Source organism: Chanos chanos, chromosome 4 (assembly GCF_902362185.1).
Source record: "Chanos chanos chromosome 4, fChaCha1.1, whole genome shotgun sequence".
Lineage (NCBI taxonomy): Eukaryota > Metazoa > Chordata > Actinopteri > Gonorynchiformes > Chanidae > Chanos > Chanos chanos.
The window spans coordinates 16822565-16840861 of record NC_044498.1 but is presented as its reverse complement, the minus strand read 5'-3'; the positions used below and the strand labels follow the sequence as shown (position 1 = coordinate 16840861).

At 42.6% G+C, this 18297-nt stretch overlaps 1 protein-coding gene across 1 annotated transcript in view; it reads right to left on the bottom strand.

The window, feature by feature from the left end:
- scfd2 (sec1 family domain containing 2) overlaps positions 1-18297 on the bottom strand; it is an 80079-nt gene that overhangs the window by 6976 nt on the left and 54806 nt on the right. The window contains exon 6 of the mRNA XM_030771682.1: positions 3440-3585. Within this exon, the coding sequence (XP_030627542.1) occupies positions 3440-3585 (146 nt within the window). The remainder of the gene's footprint in view (positions 1-3439; positions 3586-18297) is intronic.

Genomic DNA, 18297 nt, shown 5'->3' with positions numbered 1-18297 from the left:
GTTCTGGTTCCAAATCAAAGATGCCGAGGGTTTTGTTGGGTTGTTGAGAAATGCACAAGTCTGTCAATAAACACTCTTTTGATAAAAAAGGAAAATAAAAATGGGTTTTATCAAGCAACTCCATATCCTTGGAGAAGAAGGTGATTTGCTTTATTCTACCTGCAGCTCCACACAAACCTAATTATCAATGAGCACCTCTGAGAGAGTGCAGGCCCACTACGTTCCGCTCTCCTGCCAGTGGAATATGGCCAACTGTGCGCCCCTGAACTCTTGGCCATGGTGTGCAAGTAAGACACAGATGAGACTCAAACCGTGAATTCCAGATCTAGTTACCAAGGACCTTAGCCCTTACTCTCACTCAGTACAGTGAATTCTGAATTTTCAATGTGAATTTATACAGCTATATTTATGATTCAGGGCTATACGCTCTGTATTGTAAATACAGAGTTATGATATAAGAGTTTGCCTGGAAAACACATAAAAAAAGGGAACTGTTTTTTCACATTCAAAAACAAACAACATATATTTCTCAGAAACATCCTGAGGACCACTCCTAATGCAAGAAGATACAGAGATCATGACTCAGTGCTCTTGCTGAAAATGTGTTAGACACCTCAGTGCTGGGAGGGGAATTATGGGTAAGAGAGAAAGTGACCGCAGCGGTACGTTTTCCCAGAATTCTGCTCCGCTGATCCGAGTCATGAGCATGATCATCGATATTCCTACTATTCGGTTGGATACTGCTCGGGATTCCAGGAAGCATCGATCATTCATCAGCTCAGTTGGGCGAATGCTCCTAGATTGTATAAGCTCAAGTCACTTCAAGACCGTGTGCATGTGATAGACTCTAATGTTTATCTGCATTTTGAGCACAAAGGGATTCACACTGGTCTAATGTAATCAGAAGTGATATGGTTCAGGTGTGACTGTGCATTTACACTTGCGTGTACATTTGTAAGTGTGTTCAATTGATAATCTGATGGTTGCACAAAGTCAGAGCAGAAAACACACACATGAGATGCAAGCGAAGGCAACTGCTCTGTAGCAGGGTACATTCCTAAGCTGTGTGTTAGCCAAAAACACACCATGTTCCCGAACTTGTTTCTTCACTCTGAAATGCACATCTGTTTAGCATCCAGTGTTCTCTAGCAGTATGTGTGTGTGTGTGTGTGTGTGTGTGTGTGTGTGTCTGTATGTTAAATCTGTCAGTTCAAAGTTGACAGGTACATTTGCATGTAATGACATGAGAATGTATAAGCATGTATGTGTGTGCAGATTGTGCTGGTGTTTGACACTTACTTAGGTTAAACTGTTAAAAACAGCATTAGAAATGTGAATATCAGAATACACGCGCGCGCACACACACACACACACACACACACACACACACACACACAGTGCTATGTTTTAAACCTCGTGCCAGTACAGTGTGCACAAGCAGGAGTACAGCCACGAGGAAGCGTAGCCTGTATCCACATAAGTGAGTCATTGTTAAACTAGAGTCGGAATGTCATTCCTCTGTTCTCACCTGCTCTCTAACTTACATCCACACACACCTAGAGTACTACACCATTATGGCTCATGTATGTGAAAAGAGCATTAATCTCTAACTTACACTCACACACACCTAGAGTACTACACTATTACTGCTCATGTGTGTGAAAAGAGCATTAATCTCTAACTTACATCCACACACACCTAGAGTACTACACTATTACTGCTCATGTGTGTGAAAAGAGCATTAATCTCTAACTTACACTCACACACACCTAGAGTACTACACTATTACTGCTCATGTGTGTGAAAAGAGCATTAATCTCTAATTTACACCCACACACACCTAGAGTACTACACCATTACTGCTCATGTGTGTGAAAAGAGCATTAATCTCTAACTTACACCCACACACACCTAGAGTACTACACTATTACTGCTCATGTGTGTGAAAAGAGCATTAATCTCTAATTTACATCCACACACACCTAGAGTACTACACTATTACTGCTCATGTGTGTGAAAAGAGCATTAATCTCTAACTTACACCCACACACACCTAGAGTACTACACTATTACTGCTCATGTGTGTGAAAAGAGCATTAATCTCTAATTCACATCCACACACACCTAGAGTACTACACTATTACTGCTCATGTGTGTGAAAAGAGCATTAATCTCTAATTTACATCCACACACACCTAGAGTACTACACTATTACTGCTCATGTGTGTGAAAAGAGCATTAATCTCTAACTTACATCCACACACACCTAGAGTACTACACTATTACTGCTCATGTGTGTGAAAAGAGCATTAATCTCTAATTTACATCCACACACACCTAGAGTACTACACTATTACTGCTCATGTGTGTGAAAAGAGCATTAATCTCTAACTTACATCCACACACACCTAGAGTACTACACTATTACTGCTCATGTGTGTGAAAAGAGCATTGTGCAGAGGAGTCATCTACTGGGCAGGAACTCTTCAGTCTCCACACAGCCTTTCACCTCTGACCTTCCATTGTTCAGAAAAGATGGAAAAACCAGAGAACAGATGCCAGACTAAAACCTTCATGCGGTAGTAGATGCAGACAAACACACACAAACACACGCGTACGCGCGCGCACACACACACACACACACATGCACAAAAACAAATAAGTACCTCTGAGAGTCCTGGGATTCTTCAGCAAAAACGTACATTTCTTGAACGACACAATGTTTTTCCACTGTCAAATACGGCATTTCTCACACAATGACACAACTGTTTAGGAACCACATAGGTCAAGGGTGGAACAGCTTATGAGGTAACTTGAGATTTGAAACTTAACCATTGTGATATATCCAGACAAAAACCTTTTTCTGCTGTCACTAAACTACTCTTAAATAACTGCAACAATTCTAGTGAAGACTGTGTCTTTACAGTTGTGGAAAAGTGGGGGTCTGAGTGAATGGAGTGGTTTTGGTCGTCCTTTTGTGCTTTTCCTTTGGTGCTCTTTCACCCTCGTGTCTTTTTACTCTTGATTCATAGGTACATGCAGCCATCAGTCTGTTACATAAGCACTCCACTTCACTTACACACACACACACACACACACACACACACAAAGTACAATACAACAGCGGTGAGTACAATGGCTTTGGAGCACAACTGCAGACAGACTTTTGGACAAGGCCAACATACCTCTCTCTGTCAATGGAACGTGCATGTCTGTCTGCTTCTGTATGTCTTTATGTGGGTGTGCATGAAATATGCTCTGGAACGATTATATGGCCAGTCTGTCAGTCCTGTGAATCTCTGCGTGTTTTGGTCATCCTACCGATAGTGTTTGTGTAGTACACGCATCTAATGGTGATGTATAATGTAACATAATTGATGGGCCGTGTGGGTTTGACAGACGTCAGGTAATTGATACTGAAGTAGATGAGATGTAATACCTGGTGCACTCCATCACTGGCACTGTAGACACTGCGGAGCTGTTTTAGGTGTGTCCGGGCGTGGCCAACACCCTTCAGCGTCTCAAACACACGCTCCAGCGCCGTGTGTGCTCTCTCCGTCGTCATGTCCTCAGGCGTTGCCACCCCTAAATGCACCCACACACACACACACACACACACAGACATACACACAGGCATACACACACACACACAGACATACACACACACAGACATACACAGACATACACAGACATACACAGGCATTCACACAGAGAGAATCACAAACAACTCAGTTTCAGTGTCTTAGTTTTTCCTCCTGACTGGAGGTGCATAAGCCTTGGTCCTTCCACATTTAGCAGTCCGTTGAGGAAAGAGGGAGGGAAAGTAAGGTCTAGACTTGCGTCTGACAGCCTAATGTGAATTTTGTAGTGGGCTCTGTTCCTACACATCCTAAGACCCTTGTCTGGGAGTACCTCTGCTCCAGCCTGGTCAGCTGTGCCTGAACACTGAAAGAGGATTCAGCAGCGAATGAAATCATTCGCTCCAGGACCTCTCTCCCCCTCCGAGGGGCAATGTTTTTTTTTTTTTTTTAATTACATTTACTTGGAAAAGGGCATTAAATGTAACGACTTGCAATAAACTGTCAGAAATAATTAAAATGTACATGAAAGCACACACACTCAAACATGAACACACACACACACACAGACAGGAGGGATGGAGACAGAGTGTGCTGTCCAGGTTGTTAGGTAATTCAGTAGGTCGTACATTAAATTGAATTTTCATGGTGAGTGAGAGGAGAGTACAAAAGACCTGTTCATCTGCGGGGAACGTCCCCTGGGATAATAAGAATTGAATGTATACCCTCTAAACGCAGGGCTCTGGGAAACAGCCACGGGACTATGTCGTAAAACTGAAGAAGAACAGCAATAAGACAGGGAGGAGACGGGGACGGGGACGGGGGGGGCGTGGCATGGATGCCCATATGTAGTGTGTTGACTTGCGCTCGGGCATGACGGTGCGTTGGCACCTGGCTCTGTCTCCGTACAGAGGAATCTGAAGTGTGCGATGAGATAAAAGAATCAGAGATATTAAAGACGAACACAAATAAACAAATGTGGGGAAGACAGAACAGCCAGCGGTGAGAGCTCAACACCTGGACGGTTTAGATGACTGAAGCCCTCGCCCAACGAAACCATCACACCTCCGTACGTTTTCACCCCCCTTCTCCCACACGCCTGAGCTGGGAACACAGAGCAGCCTTCCTTAAAATACGGATTCACACAGAGACACCGACAATTCCCCGGTCTTGACCTAGGCCAATTCAGAGGTCAAAGTTCAGTGACAGTTCTACGGGTTAAGAAAAAAAAAAAAAAAAAAGGCGGCGTGATCAGGGGTCACTGTAGATTTTGTGACAGTTGGGCATTTACGACTAAGAAATGCTAAACTGAGGTACTTTAAAATTACATATTTTGAAGACATCTACAAATCATTTAAATGACTGTCATTTTTAATTGCTGGCTCAGAGATGTAAGCGTAGATAAGACACGCTGTTGGCTTCCACATACACGAGTTTCATTCTGTCCCCAATCCTGAGCGTAGTCCCGATTTCAGCCCCCCTAAACCGAGCCCTGGTCTTCACAAACCTCAAGACTTCTTGTCTAAGGTCAAACGTAGCGCCCTGCAGTGGGAGTTAGCCTTAGCGTTTATCCTCCTCTCCTGACACAAGGAGTGTGTTTGTACACTGTTATATAACGGTTCATTTCTCTTCAGGAGCGAACTTAACACAAACACTATGCGACATCCCTCACAAAGACTGTCCGTGTGTGACAGTGAGGGTCTGCATTCCGTATGGAGCCTTTCTCTCATTTTCGCATAAATATTTATATCATTACTCGAGCTTTTTGACAGGCCTGGAAAGAAAGTTTGACTCTTAAAAACTGGAACCTTCCATCATCTCTTCATACGATATGCAGTCGAACGTATAGCTCTAAGTAGCGCCTGAAACAGGAGCCAAAACAGGAGGTGTGTGGGTTGCATAATAAATTCAGGCATGATTTCATTCGTGATCTTCCGAAAATACAGACGTACCCATACACATGCCTGTATCAAAACAAGATAATGTCAGTGAATGACTGAATCAACGCGCTCTATCTCTATTTCCCTTAACTGCCATATTCTTTGCTATGCATTCTTCCTGCTTCTCCTTCTTCCAAATACGGTGGGTATTAAATTTAGCCTGCAGGCTGTTTGTTTTGATTTCCTGAGGCTGGAATGTAACGTTGTCTTGTACTCTCTCTCTCCCCCCCCCCCACTTCCTCTTCTTTTTTTATTGCTCTGACACTTTTCTGTGCTGCCAGAAGGCTGAGTTCATTGTTGATATTACGCTAAATTGAAGATGATTGTTTATGAGGGAGAGCCATACGGATGCAAACACTGGCGTTCTGGAGAACAGACAAGGATGTAAATATACGCCTGAGGATAAGAAAGGCATCTCAAATACATACCTGTGTTCACACACACACGCGTACACACACACACATACACACGCGCGCACACACACACACACACACACACACAACCACATTCAAAACAGCACATTCAAATTGGAGCAAGATAGCTGAATGGGCATCAATTCTTGTATATGTGTGTGATGTGAGATTGAGGAATTGTGGGAGAAAAAAGGAGGGTTGCATGAAAGTAATGAAAGATGAGAAGCATATAAGTGTGTGTATGTGTGTGTGGCGTAAGAGAGCCATCTGACTGACTGCCAAAAAACACACACCAACTCTCTGGCTGCGGTTTAAATCAAAACGTGGATGGTGGCGCCGAAGCTTTGAGCAATGCCCAGGTGCTGGCTACAGAGTAGGCAGGCGGTGTAGCGGAACGTTTTGGAACACCTCGCTCACACACACACACACACACACACACACACACACAGACCCGTAAAACAGCCTCTCCTCTCACGCGACATTGTGTTTGGTCTTTGAGGAAGAAAGGATGAGGCATTTGTCACCGAATGTGAATGAACTCGGAGTGCGTCCACGTGTGTTTACAGTTCCTAACCAAGCAGAGTAGGAGGTCAACGCCGGAATGAGAGAAAGATTGCAAAATGTAGACAGAAGGAAAACAAAGGGAGAGGGAAAAAGTGTAGGTGTATATGTGTTAGTTTGCCAGTGTGTTTGTGTGTCTTTTTGTTTTTTTGCACTCTCTTAAGTGGATCAGTGAGTGCAGCAAAGCAGGAAACACTTCATTGCAGGCTTCTAGAACATTCCCAATGAGAGATAATAAGAGAGAGAGGTGAGCACTGCATCTGCAGAGCCTTGATTAAGTTTAGGCCTGCGTAATCCATGACGTACTGAATGTGTGTGTGTGTCTGTTTGTCTGTGTGTGTGCGTGCATGTGTGCGTGTGTGTGCGTGTGATAACGTGATACACACTTACTGATGAGCAGTGTTGGGGTAGTTACTCAAAAAAAGTAATTAGTTATGTTTCCAATTACTTCTTTAAACTGTAATGGGATTGCTTTACTCATTAGTCCTTTTGAAAAGTGATTACACTACTCATTACTCGAGGATCAGTTTTACAGGCGGAAGAAGGGTTACTGAGTTCCCTCTGCAACACAGCAGCATTTACAATACACACCTTCGTTTGTGCATGTGAGTGGACAGAATGGGACAGAACAGAGGAGACAGAACCATAAAACATTACATACCACTAAAGCCAGTAAAAAATGGCATCTTTTTTGTTGTTTAATACAGGGGACATTTAGAACAACTGTAGGTCTATTGTAAATCATTAAAGAGAAATACTAATGTAAAAAATCTATATTCGAATATGCTGATTGAGAAGTACTACAACTGCAGTTAAAAACAGTATGGACTCTAACAGACATAAACACTCTTACACACAGACACACACACACACTCACACAGAGAAACAAACACGTGGTCTTGTAAAAAGAATGACTTGGTCTTCACTAAAGAAGACTAAATTAGAACACACAGGGAACAGGCCCATCTCCATGACGACGTTCCAAAAATCACCCAGAGAAAGTAGCCGTGCATCTATGGAATGTGTGCCCGTCTGTAAACTCACCTCCCTGTTAAGAAAATCAGGTCCAGAACATGACTCTTTGGCTGTGGACTGGAATGCAGACTGAGCTCCTATTATTAGCCCTGATATGCCTTTTTAAGCAGTGCAGAATTCTATTTGTGGGTTTTGAAGAAGAAGAGGAAGAGACTGGCGGAGGAGAAGAGCATTTCCTGGATATGAGACGAACCAGCTGGTTGGTGTCTAATCTGTTTTGGAATGCTGGCCCAGTGCTGGGAATGCTTCCACTGACTCATGTATCCTCATTCACTCAGACCTCTACTTCTAGGGCTATGATAATGTGTAAGAGCATAGAGCGGCATGGCAATGTGTGTGTGTGGTTAGTGTGTGTGTGTGTGTTTGTGTGTGTAACTTCAACATTGCAGCTATGAGTAGAGGACAGTGTATGTAAGGCTTGGCAGGGATTTAGTATAAGCATACACACACAGGCACACACACACACACATACACAACAAACGAGCACAATCACACATACGCACACACACATACACAACAAACGAGCACAATCACACACACACGCAGGCGCGCACACACACACACAGACACAAACACAAACACACATATATACATACACGCGCACACACACACACACACACACACACACACACACACACACACACACACACACACACAGACTTGTAGCACTACTTTGTTTGCAGTTATTATGATTGTGCATATTTACAGCACACTTACAGTGACACAACACTGTATAGATTTGTAAAAACACAGGTGTGTAAAAACCCAAAGAGTGGGAAAGTGTGCTGGAGTAGAGTAGTGGAGAATCATTAAGATTCGGCCCAAGAGAACACGGATAACGCCATTCCCCACTGCCCTCTGTGGGGTTTCAAACCCTAAGTCCCAGGGGCAGGACATCCCTGCCCTGAGAGAACGTGCCTAACTGTGTGTGCCACTCACGAGCCCACAGTCCAGCTGAGACTTTAAAAGTTGAAAGCCCCTTAGTACGAATGTAAAGCCCAAAGTGAAATACAGCATATTTTCAGCAAGTCAAAGGTCAAAACAGGAAAAAAAGTCCAAACGATTTGCTTGGGCTGTAGCCGTCTGCCTGACAGGCCAAGGTTCCGGTGTTCACTCCTAATCCTCTTGGGGTTCAGAGCACTGACAGAAAACACAAGACCAGTTAATCCCATGCAAGATCAGACCTGCTTGTAACAGACAGAAGAGTACTATACCACCCGGATTGACTTTCAAAGCACTTTCTCCTCATTAAATCTCTTACATAGTGTTACATAACTAAGTAATGGAAATTTGGTAAAATGATACAGTGCCTATTGTATTGTACTACATCTGCGTGTGTGTGTGTATGAGAGGGAGGGAGAGAGAGAGAGAGAGAAAATGGAGGGACTCTTTAAGCACTTAGTGTCTGAATCAAGGTGTTACAGCATTAAGATGTGTGTGTATGAGCTAAGAGACTACATGGACTCAGTGCACTCTGAAACAGCTAGCTTTTTTGCTAATCTGGCTGTTTTACCAAACTCACCTTACAGTGTGACCAATGGACTTTACTATACTGACATTCCAAAAACCTGTAATATTAAAAAAAAAACCCTTCCCAAATATTACATTAATTATTATTCCAAAATTACACAACATGCAGCCAACTGCATTCCATAGCCTTGGCAACATTTTAGACTTATACAGCTGTCACTCTTCAACACCTCTGCATTTTCCAAAACACTCCTGGCTCTGTCCAACATTCCAAAACAGACAAAGAATATTCCAGCGTTCCCCATTCAAATGCTTCAGCCTTCAAGGCTCCAGCAACAACACTAAGGAACTCAGGAAGTGCTTTGACTCAGTCCAGAATTAGCTGGCGTTCATTCAGAAAGGACTATATTAGTTTGAGTTTTAAATTCTAATCCTTTGAAATGGCTCAAAACCCAGAGCTGGACTAGTCACAATAATCCTTTTAAACTCTGGTCCAGTGAAAGGATGTGAAATAGTTTGCCTTCTGTGTGGTTTGTATGTTTGTGTGTGTCATTCTGTGAGCACTGTAATGTATTCAATAGTTAATCAGACAAACAGTCAGAGGCATGCAAAAGCAGATTGGCAAAAGGTCTGTTTTAGAGAGAGAGAGAGAGAGAGAGAGAGGGAGAGAGAGAGAGAGAGGGAGAGAGAGAGAGAGAGAGAGAGAGAGAGAGAGAGAGAATGCACTACCAGAAACCAGAGAGTGTGTTTGGGTGACTTTTTGTTTTGTGTCATCCAACCGATGAAAACCCAATGTGATCATGAAGTTTATGAAGTGTAAGGGTTTTCTCTCACTAAAGCCAGCTGAAGACAAAGCACTTAATTTCATTTCAGAAAACTCAGATAAAAAGAAAGGTAATAATCTAAACACATGTGTTAGTGTGACACTGGAGTCAGACTGCAGTGCTGTTGGACAGATTTAAATTCTACACTACAACAACAATATCTTTACAGGGAAAAATCCATGTGAGCATGTACATATATAGTCTGAAATATTAGTACAATATCAGACAATACAATCTTAGCGAGTCAGAGGCTCTTACTGCACTTCTAGGGTAACAGAATAGACACAAACACAGCGAAGTCTCTCTCTCTCTCTCTCTCTCTCTCTCTCACAAACACACACACACACAAATAATTTAAGAACACTGCTTCAAGATCATGTAAGAAAACATGAAAGTTCACCATTGTCAACGTACAGATCCATTTTATCACGCAGCCAGCTTCCATGTCATTTAATTTCTCAATTAAACTGGTAAGTTATTCCAGTAGACCAATAAGTAATAGTCTTTTGATATTGGCGTTCTGAAAACCAGAACAAAGGCTATGTTAATCTGTCAGCATCCTCTGTCAGTGCTATCACATTGTAAACTCTAACTAGCGAGCTAACTTTAAATGATTTTTTTCCACATTCACTCTGCACATTCGGTTTGGTGATACAGACAAGACATCTTTACAAAAAGTCGCTCACGACCTCATTCTGATTTCAATGCAAACCCGCAGGTTAGCCGATACCAAAAATGAAATCTTTTCATCTGAAGGTTGAATTCTTATGTCAGCAAGGCTATGGTGAGTGGGACGCATGTGTGGACCGAAGTTTTATTAAAATAAAAAAGTAGACACGGATTAACAATGGGTGAGGACTAAAATGAACGCAATGAGGACTGCAAAGCTGACACAGCATCGGAGAAGGTAAAGATAATTCAAAAACAAAGTAGAGTACTCAAAGCAATCTAGCAACATGTACACTGCACAAATCAACAGACCAAACTGAGGAGTATTTATGCACAAGAATTAAGAGACTATGGGTTAGCGAGCACTATACTGTTTTTGCCCATTGACCTTTCAAACATTTTCCAGTTGTTTTTGGAAATGTTGTCTATTTGAGGAAATATACTATTGTTAATATCTCAGTACTTTTATGCTTTGAGCATGTCATAAGTTTTGTGAAAAAGATGAACTTCCCCTTTAATACAAAGACCTTGAGCTTCTTTTCAATTCTTTCTTCTTTTCGCTTTCTCTCTCTCTCTCTCTCTCTCACACACACACACACACACACACACACACACACACACACACAGACACACACATACATACACACTTCACTCTGTTTCAGTTGATTTTTCCATTCACCCTATTGTCACTTTGTCCCGGAAACATGATTCAAATGCTTCCAGATTTTTGCCCTCATGTTATCGTTAATTGCACCATTTGTGTATGTGTTCATGTCTATGAGAGAGAGAGAGAGAGAGAATACATATGTGTGTGCATGTGCTCACGTGCTACAGCATGATTATAGCTGTTACACTATTTTAAGAAAAGCAACTTTGATAAGAATGAGCAGATATGTGAAAATTGAAACAACTCACGCTATGAGGTTTAGACAATATCAAACACAGGCATACAATCATTTACATACACACACTGCTGGAGCCAATACGTGTTTATTTATGAGAGCTTGTATTATGAATATTAATAATTAGGTATGCTTATATTCCTTACTCCTTCCTGGCTGGTATATTTGGTGCTGTAATACAGGTGACAGCACAAAGGAGCTGTTGGTGTGAAGGTGTCAGAGGAAAAATGTGTGGTTTGGAAATATCTCACTCGATTACAACGGGTTGTGTGTTCTGACTTCAACTGGTTTATCTATGGCTGTATGGAATTGAAAGGCCATCCACACAGAGAGAAGCAAACAAAAAACCTCTTTAAGAAGCATATCTGGAAAGAGAGTGGGTGACTGATTGTGTGAGGGTGTAATGGAGTAATACAGTGAAAGAATGAGGAGTGACACACTCTACGCATGGGAAGAGCGGAGAGAGAGAGAGAGAGAGAGAGAGAGAGAGAGAGAGAGAGAGAAAGGGAGAGAGAAAGGGAGTGTTCAATAATACATAATGATATTTAGTTGAATAATTGAGAGAAATGTAATGGAGAAAGGTTGTTTTGGGTGGAGAGAGGGACTTGCTTCACTGAATCTCTACAGCAAACAATCAAACACAGCCATTCTATGGTTTTCCATTGCTACAAACACACACATATGCAGACAAACACAAATACACATCTATATATCTATACCATACATATAAAATATATAATTAGACATCCTTTTAGTTATTATAAGTGTTATTGTGTGAATAACACATGATGTGGCACAGGGAAATAACCCAAATAAATGTCAGTGTCTCTCCGAGCCATGTTGATGTGGAACAGAACAGCGGAAAGAGTTCAGTAGTGTAGGGAGTAGCATTTTTAAATTAGCATTCTTATACACTGACAGAAAAAATGCATTTCCTACTCTCCTTGTGTGTATGCCTGTGTATATTCAGGTTGTCCTCGACTTACGGCATAAGAGGACTTGAGACCACTCAGACTTATGACCACTCAGACTTACGGTGGCCATCCCATTACCTATTAACCTTATTATATTATATTTGAGCAGGGCCGTTTGGTCGTCACATCCAAACACGACCGCTCCATCTGTTGTTTGATAACATCAGCTGGCCATGCTGCTGCAGGGAGGTAATGTTTGTTATTGTTTGGGTCTCAGTGTGTTTGGGTGTCTGGCATCATACGTGAGTCATATAATACAAAGGGACTTACAACTTGCGACAAAATCGACTTACGATGAGGTCATCGGAATGGAACCTTGTTGTAAGACAGGTTCTAACCGTAACCGAGTGACTGTAACTCTAACTGCGTGTAGTTCTCTTTATGCTATATACGCAGGTTTGGCAGAATAGGCTCATAAGGTCTGAGTGTGCACAATAGCGTGTGTGGATGGATTCAGATACACTGGGGTTCTTAAACATGTCTGTGTGTCTGAAGACTCTGCTACTAATACAACTGACCTAAATAACATACTCAGATATCTTTGCTGCATAACCTCTTTCATCCATACACATGCTCTCCCACTGACTAAAATAGCCCCAGTGAAAACAAATGTTACTACTTCCCTTTGTTTGGATACTGATTTTCCTCAAGATAAAGAGAATGAATTCTTTAACTGAAAAAACTTGCCTCGAAGGAAAGTTCACCACATATTAATTTCTTAACCTACATTTTCTCACTCTAAAACAAGTTTGAAGATGGAAATTTGATGCTGAGTTATAACATGCAAAACATCAGATCCTTCGTCTGGAAACAATAATATGATATTAAAAACGAAAAGCGACCAGTTTTCTCATAAGCTAAGTTCAAACAACGAGAAGCCAGTTAACATATAAGGCACCTCCCTGCAGGAAAATAAAAAGAAATCAAAGCCATTTCTCCCCATTTCTCCCAGTCTTGTCCTTAGCCGACGACGACTCCTGGAAAACGGCCTTAAGATCAAGCAGCTCTGATGCCTTCAACAACCACCTCCGCATGCAACAGTTTCACGAGTAGGTAGGCGAAGTTTGTCGCCCGGTCAGTGACGGTTTCAACTGGGATTTCCACTCACTGATGAAGACACCGGTGCGTTTTGCGACCAAAGCATTGCAGGCAGAGAAGGTGTCTGAGAACAGGGCCGTGTTGGCGATGACAACTATGTCCCTGCCGGCCAGCACTGTTCTTTTCAAGGCAAGCGCGGTATGACCATCCGGGAGTACGCCGTGTTGCCGACAGGTCCGTACAAGGACCCGCGCGCACCCTTTACCACAACAAACAAAATGTCACCCCGTCTGACTTAGCGTTCCACGCTGAGACCAGCGTGAACGTGCCACTCGCTTTTTCAAACAGTGTCAACAAGAAATAGGTCAATGGACTGCAAAAGGCAAACGCCAGCGGGGATGTCCCGGTGTAGTCAGAGAGCTCGTCTGGAACAACTCCCTACCTGACTCAGCGCTGACTAAACACCTACTCTAAGCAAGCACCGGTGCTGCATTTTCTCTGCTTTGGATCATGTTATTATAAAACATGAAAATTTTCCAGTTTCTACAGTCAGCATTCACGGTCGCAACGAAAAAACGCCGCGCTTGTGTCTGGTCACCGTTGTGCACGATCCCATTGTCCACAAAACACTTTCTCATCGAGGACACAAAGCTGTAGGTATCTGCAAGGGCACTGAGAAAAAGCCCACTGATTATGAGGGGGAGTATACTGATGATGTAGACTAGCTCTATTCAGCAGCTTCACCCTTGGAAGGTACCCTATACAAACTGAGTCAGTTTGCGTCTTTTTAAAGGATATACTCGGGTCTTGTTCCCTCATTGCGATCAGTTTCAGCAAATAATGTCTGATTACCCAGCATGCACCCAGTTTTGATCCCTCATAATCTCAACTAGACCCTGGTTATCTTGTCTGGATGAGCTACTCCAGAACTCTGGGGGTTACACTGGTGGGGTTATTGGGGTGGGAAAGCTGGTAGAAGGTGCTGTTTTGTTGGACTCGTAACTTCAAGCGGTGGGTCATATGGGAAACAGGACGTTTTGATATTAGTGCTTTCCACAGGAACATTTGTACTGCTCTTAATCCACTGCTGAATATGCATCAACAGCTTTGCCAACCGGAGGAGGCAAAGCAAATCTTGTTCCAGAATTTTTTTTTTTTATGCCCTATGTTAGAGTGGGACAAAAGAAGATTAAATCCAAGCAGTGAGTCAGTTAAGTTAATAGCGTAACCTGACAACGCAATAACGGTTATGCAATGCAGATAGGACGATAATTTTACTTTCTGGTGGTATCTGTAGCAACACGCTCTCTGTAGAGAATGTCTAAATGCAATTTTCTGATCATAGGCAGTCTATCATCCTGAAAAATAAAGGAAAAAAATCCCAACGGTAGAGTGACAAACGCAAGCTGTGCCTTTACTGCCCTCTATAGGTCTTAAAGAGCATCACAACCTAAACATGAAAATTCAAACCACTGAGTGTGCACAGTAATCACTACTCATTTATACGTGAGGAGAGAGAGGAAAAGGGCGTTAAATCCAACTCAAGGGAACCCGGAGTGGTTCAGAAAGAATGACAAGAGACTGAGGGGTAATTCAGAAGGGTGAGGTACACAGAGAGATGGATAGTGGAGTCAGGTCTGTGAGTATCATGCTAAGAAATACTGTCTCCCAGAGGTGCTGGGCAGAACTGCAGTTGGCACTGCTGTTTGTACATGACTACCTAAATTTACAAGTGGACTCAAAGCAAGAGGTTAAACGAATTTTGCCTGGGACTTATGGGTAAATGAGTATGTAGTGGCTGATGAGCACGTATCAGAGGAGAAAGCACAGTTCTCTAAATCTATAACAACGTATTTATAAATATGAAATGTGCTTTCTTCAGCCCGTGCAATGGGCTGGCTCGGTTGTGCAGCCTGTATTAACGGCTAAATCTCAGAGCCACATGGCTGTGCTGCTCTGCTGTATTAGAGTGTGTTAAACATGAGGGACTAACTCTTCCTCCCAGAGGCTACAAATGCACCTGGATATCTCATTACAGCACAGCAACAAACAACATGTGGACTGAAATGAAAACACGCTGTTCCTCTCGCTCTCTCTCCCCCTTCCCTCTCTTTCTGTCTGTCCCTCTGTGGAGCTAACGCAATACATTCTGTTGCCTCACACAGAAACACAGCATTATGACATATTTATGACATCCTGACAGTCGTACTCCACTCTTTTCCAACTATCTCACAACAGCTAAAGCAATCTTTCTCTCTTTCTTTCTCTGAGCACCTCTCTGACTATCCACACAAGCTTCCATTCGATATATATATATATGTGAGGCAAAGGAATTTTATACTGCACCTCAGTGTATGTGTGTGTGTGCGTGTGTGTGTATGAGTTGTATTTTGATAGCCTGACTCAGTGGAAGGGGCCTCTGTTCTTTGTTTATTTTTCAAGGAGAGACATCTGTGTTACTGCTGGGGTACGACATTCAGTCAGACACACACACACACACGGACACACACACACACACACACGAACACATGCGTGTGGGCACGCACATGGTTGCACGACACAGACACACGCACACGCACACACACAGCAAATACTGAACCTTAAAAACAACAGGCATAATTGCAATTATTACTGTGTGGTTATTGTGTTATTACACAGTTATTACACATGCTACAAACGCAGCAAAACTGATTTCAGATCAGACTTGTATATGGACTCCTGTGTAACGGCTTCATTTAGCTGTCTCATAGCAGCACTTTTATTAGAGCAGAATGTCACAGACAGTTTTCTACAGCAGCTCCATTGTTCTTGAACCATGGTCAGTTTCTCCCATGGTCAGTCCCGTTCTCCCTCTTCAGTCGACTCAGCACAAACACTCCCAATTATGAAACGCAAACAGGAAAAAAAAAAAAAAAAAAAGAAATATACAAAAAGAAAAGAAAGACTCCAGCTAATATAGTGTAAGCTCACAAGTCCCATTGGGAAAAATCTCTTTAGGAGGTCTAGCTGGGCATTTTTCCTGCTTAAACACAAGAGAAGCTATGACGTTCCTGCTGCCATCTGCTGGTTATTTGTCACAATGCGCCCTCTTTTATTTTGTTTTGTTAAGGAGAACATGAAAGCTTTGACCTACTTTGTCTAGGCACATAGAATAAGGGAGAACAGGAGAATACAGGCTTACCTGCCTAAAACTGAGAGACTGCATCTGTATTCTCTCTGCTCCAGCTGGCCAGCTACAATCATACACTCTTCTGCTCTGAGGCCCACCACTAGGGGACAATGTGGCACCATGAATTAAAGGTAGACACACTTACACACTGTTTAGTCTTTCTTTCTTTCTCTCTCTCTTTTCTCATAAACACACACACACGCGCATGTATGTATGCATACGTGGTCTCGGAGTGAAATCTGAATGCTTTGTTAAATATTCCTCAGGGAGACTAGCGTCATTCTGACTTCTTCCAGCTCTCTCTCTCTCTCTCTGTCCTTAAGATAAGAGTAGTACAGGCGCTGTGCAGGCCAGATGTGCCAAAGCCTCAGTAGACTCAGGCCAAGGAAGTCAGGGTCCCTCCACCCCTCCCTCTCTACTTCCTTTCTCTCACTCCCTCTTTTTCTCTCCTCTTCCCTCCTTACCTCTCCTTTCATCCAGCCGGTATTCCCGACTTCTGCACTTATAAAATAAGTATGTGAATAAATGCACGCACGTACACACACACGCATACACACAGACACGCACACACACGTACACACACACACACTGCAACTGTTTCAACTTAAGTCATTTAACTTTTAAATTTTAATCTTAATTGATGGTATAAAAACAGTATTGCATTGCTGCCTCATTGAAATCTGAATCATTTAGGCAAAGGGAAAAGCAAGGGGCACATCAACAGTGCATCGGCTTTACTGAGTTTGTTGAGCTGATCCATTGGTCTGGACTGTTCTGGCTCAAGCTACAGTAGGTTTTTAATTTGAGGATGAAACGACATCTCAGTCAAAAACTCCACACAATAGAAAGACCTTAGTTCTGAAGGTGATTTAGTTTAATGCAACCAGAGCAACAAATGCAACATATTTTTTCCAGAAATGATGGGATGACCTGATTCTTTGAAACTTAAAGCAGATTAAACAAAATTAGAATTGGGTCGCTTAGATTGTTGGCCAAGTAAAGGATACATGACTCTGTGTGTGTGTATGTGTGCGTGCGTGTGCGTGTGTGTAAGAGACAACATGCGATAATTAACAAACAAAGATGCTGAAGTGCATGGCTGTAATGCGTTCTGAGGGCGGAGGCCTGGAGCAGTGCCTGGACTATAGTTTGCGTGTATGAGATATGAAGCATATTCAGTGAATTCTGAGCAGAGTTTAGGCCTGTTTGAGGGTTTATACTGAGAGAGCCTGGCACAGCCAACAGCATATCATCACTTAACCAGTATGAAATCTGCTTTCACAGCCAGACCCAGCCTAAGAGGCAGTGACACAAGCTCAGTCCATCTACACACAGCTAATGAGAGAGAGAGAGAGAATGAGAGAGAGAGAGATAGAGAGAATGAGAGAGAGAACGAGAGAGAGAGAGATAGAAAGAATGAGAGAGAGAAAGAGAGAGAGAGAGAGAATGAGAGAGAGAGAGAGAGAAAGAGAGAATGAGAGAGAGAGAGAGAAAGAGAGAATGAGAGAGAGAGAGAAAGAGAGAATGAGAGAGAGAGAGAGAAAGAGAGAATGAGAGAGAGAGAGAGAGAGAGAGAATGAGAGAGAGAGAGAGAGAGAGAATGAGAGAGGCATTATGTTAGTAAGATGGGGATGGAAGCACAAATCAATGATGACTAACTACGAAGGCACTATAAAGTTAACAGAACTCACTGACAGGAGAGGCAGGGTGAGTGTATGAGTGAA